Here is a 3,756-nt window from a genome sequence, read left to right as displayed (position 1 = left end):
ACCTTCACCAACCCTACATCTGACAGAGGGTTGATCTCCAAAATTTACAAAGAACCCAAAAAACTAGGCATCAAAATATCAAATAATCCAATTTTAAAATGGGATACATATCTAAACAGAGAATTATCAATAGAAGAATAGCAAATAACTGAAAACCACCTAGAGAAATGTTCAACATCCTTAACCATCAGGGAAATGCAAATCAAAACTACTTTGAGATTCCTTCATACACCTGTTAAAATGGCTAAAATCAATTACACAAATGACAGCCCATACTGGCAAGGAGGCAGAGCAAAGACAACACTCCTCAACTGCTGGTGGGAGTACAAACTTGTACAATCACTATCAAATCGGTATGGCAGTCTCTCAGAAAATTGGAAAGTAATCTAACTTAAGATCCAGCTATAAGCCCACCCCTTTGTGTTGCTAGGGGAAGTGACGTCACAGCACGATGAGGGCCCTCCTTTAGGCAGTGGAAGGGGGAGTCAGGCCCCGAAGATCCCAGCCCATCCGCGGCTGGGAGAGGGTGAGAGGGGCCAGCAGGCCCAGAGCAGCTGTGGCAGAGCTCGGACTGTCCCATCGGCCCCTTATAGAGGCGCTGAGAGCGAATGGGCAACCAGAAAGCAATGATGAAAGCAGGGCCGTAAAGGGGGCGGAGCCGGATCTGACACTCAGTGGCTGCAGCAGCTGGGCCACCTCCAGGAGCACAAACGCAGGAAGCAGCTGGGCAGGCAACAGGGAGCCACACAGCTGCCATGGAGGTGAGGGTCGGGAACAGGTACCTGCTGGGACACAAGATCGGCAGCGGCTCCTTCGGAGAAGTCTATCTAGGTACGGACATTGCTACCGGAGAAGAAGTTGCCATCAAGCTTGAAAGTGTTAAAGCCAAACATCCTCAACTCCACATTGAGAGCAAGATCTACAAAACGATGCAGGGAGCAGTGGGCATACCTACCATCAGATGGGGTGGGTCTGAAGGAGACTACAATGCCATAGTGATGGAGCTACTAGGACCGAGCCTAGAAGACCTCTTCAACTTCTGTTCAAGGAAGTTTAGTCTCAAAACTGTCCTATTGCTTGCTGACCAAATGATAAGTCGTATTGAGTACATTCATTCGAAGAATTATATCCACCGAGATGTGAAGCCAGAAAACTTCCTCATGGGGCGGGGAAAGAAAGGCAACCTGGTCCACATCATTGACTTTGGTCTGGCCAAGAAGTACCGAGATGCCCGCACCCACCAGCATATCCCTTATCGAGAGAGCAAGAACCTCACGGGTACGGTGCGCTATGCCTCCATCAACATGCACCTTGGCATTGAATTGTCTCGAAGGGATGATTTGGAATCCCTGGGGTACGTGATGATGTACTTCAACCTGGGCTCTCTCCCCTGGCAGGGGCTGAAGGCTGCCACCAAGAGGCAGAAGTATGAGAGGATCACTGAGAAGAAGATGTCCACCCCCGTTGAAGTGCTGTGCAGGGGCTATCCATCTGAATTTGCCACATACCTGAATTTCTGCCGTTCCTTACATTTTGAAGACAAACCTGACTACTCCTACCTAAGACACCTCTTCAGAAATGTATTCCATCGCCAGGGCTTCTCCTATGACTACGTGTTCGACTGGAACATGCTCAAATCTGGTGCCAGCCGAGGTGCAGATGATGCCGAGCAGGAACGCCGGGACAGAGAGGAGCGATTAAGACACTCGCAGAATCCAGCCACCAGTGGCCTCCCTTCTACAGCTTCTTGCCGTCTTCGGGGAACTCAGGAAGTGGTTCGCCCAACGGCGCTTATCCATACCTCACACATGGCCAACACCTGTCCTAGGCCCATCTCTGGCATGGAACGAGAACGGAAAGTGAGCATGCGGCAGCACCGTGGGGCACCAGTCAATGTCTCCTCATCTGATCTCAGGGGCCAACAAGATACCTCTCGCAGGTCCGCCTCACAGGTTCCCGGTCGAGGGTCTTCCAGAGGTCGTCAGTCTGTCGTACACCAATGAGAAGTCTCCTTTTTGCTGTGAAGGGCAGACAGTGCATGGCTGATCTACTCTGTTAACAATGGCTTTACTAGTGACATGCCCTCCCCTCTCCCCCCCCCTCCTTCTAAACCTGAAATGTTAACACCAGGAGCACTCCAGGCCACTTACCCAGTGATGCTCATGGGGAATCAAAACACAAACTAAATGGACAGGCTCCAAGAGGTGCCATCGCCAGGGGCTACACCGTGACCCCATGTGAGCTCAGTTATCATGGGGCTGGAACTAACAGCAGAGGCTGGGAGACCATTATAGAGAGAACCAGACTCCCTGTGACGACGAGCCTCTGAGCTCCCACCGGTGGTGGCAGACCTGCACTCCCGGATGATTCCACCTCAGGTACCAGTCTTCTACTTGGTTAAGACAGTTTTGTATCATTTTGCTAAAAATTACTGTATTAAATCTGTATAAAGAAATCTGTCTTTTTATTGTTTCTTTCTTGTCTGTTTTTGCGGTCTTAAAAAAGATGTTGACTGAGGCAGAGGCAGGCAGATATCTGTGAGTTCGAGGCCGGGCTGGACAGACAGCATCCAAAACAATCCAGTGAAACCGTGTCTCATAAAAAAAAGGTGTTGACCTTAATCCTAAGACATGCTGGCCTTATTTCCTTGTTTATATTTGGGCTCTAATGGTGTTGCCATGGCTTCTCCTTTCTTCCCAGAATTCCCCGGTACTGAGCACGGGCCTGGGGTGGGGGAACACACTGCTCATGTGGTAGCATCCCAGAATGTGGCTGTTAGTCCTGCCAGCCAGTCATCTGAGCCTCTGGGTACTTCTTTCTGAGTCCTGAGCTGGTTACTCTGCAAGCATTTTAGGGCACACGGAATTGACTGGGAGGGACTGTGTGTCTGGGAGTGGAGAGGGAGTTTGGGAGGGTTGGGAAAGTTTGAGGTTTTTGTTGCAAATCCTTTATCAGAATTGGGCCTCTTCTCTCCATTGGCAGGCCTGCCTGGCAAGTGTTCTTTTTAGATATCTGTGGTGCTGAAGGTGTTTTGGGGTGACCTTGAGACAGATCCAGGATCATACCTGACCCTGTTGGGTTGCACTAAGATTACACCCATTGGAAGTCCTCCAGGGTGTGACTCTGACAGTTCTTGCCTAATATTTAATCCCATCATCACACACAGGAAGCATAGGTAGAATGTGTATATCAACCTGTGTCTTGGTAACCAGTCTCTGAGCTGTGCATTTGTATTACCACTATATTTGGGTTCCTTAACAATTGTGTAAATAACAAATTCATAATGACTTCTAAAAAAAGATCCAGCTATACCACTCTTGGTCATATACCTAAAGGATGATCCACCTTACTAAGAGGACACTTGTTCAACTATCTTCATAGCAGTTTATTCATAACAGCCAGAAACAGCAAACAACCTAGATGTCCCTAAACTGAAGAATGAATAAAGAAAATGTGGTATATTTACACAATAGAGTATTACTCAGCTGTTTTAAAATTACACCATGAAATTTTCAAGTAACTGGATGGAACTAGGAAAAACATCATCCTGAGTGAGGTTAACCAGACATAGTAAGACAAACATGGCAAATACTCACTTATAAGTGGTTATTAACTTTTTAAAAAATGATAACCATGCCATAATCAAACAGACCCAGAAAAGCTAAGTAACAAGGATGGCTAGAGGGTGGCACATGGAGCTCCCTGAAAATAAGAAATAGAATAGATTTTGCTGATGGGCTGTGGCAGGTGGGAATG

The 3,756-nt window shown here is 47.8% G+C and overlaps 1 protein-coding gene across 1 annotated transcript; it reads left to right on the top strand.

The window, feature by feature from the left end:
- Nucleotides 1-491: 491 nt before the first annotated feature.
- On the top strand, nt 492-2,433 carry LOC121139828 (casein kinase I-like). The gene has a single exon (XM_040743827.1). It carries the CDS (start codon nt 756-758, stop codon nt 2,001-2,003), a length of 1,248 nt encoding a protein of 415 aa, XP_040599761.1. The 5' UTR covers nt 492-755; the 3' UTR covers nt 2,004-2,433.
- The last annotated feature ends 1,323 nt before the right edge of the window (nt 2,434-3,756 follow it).

This window comes from Mesocricetus auratus, unplaced genomic scaffold (genome assembly GCF_017639785.1).
Source record: "Mesocricetus auratus isolate SY011 unplaced genomic scaffold, BCM_Maur_2.0 Super-Scaffold_100003, whole genome shotgun sequence".
Taxonomy (NCBI): Eukaryota; Metazoa; Chordata; class Mammalia; order Rodentia; family Cricetidae; genus Mesocricetus; species Mesocricetus auratus.
This window is presented reverse-complemented; position numbering and strand designations above follow the sequence as displayed.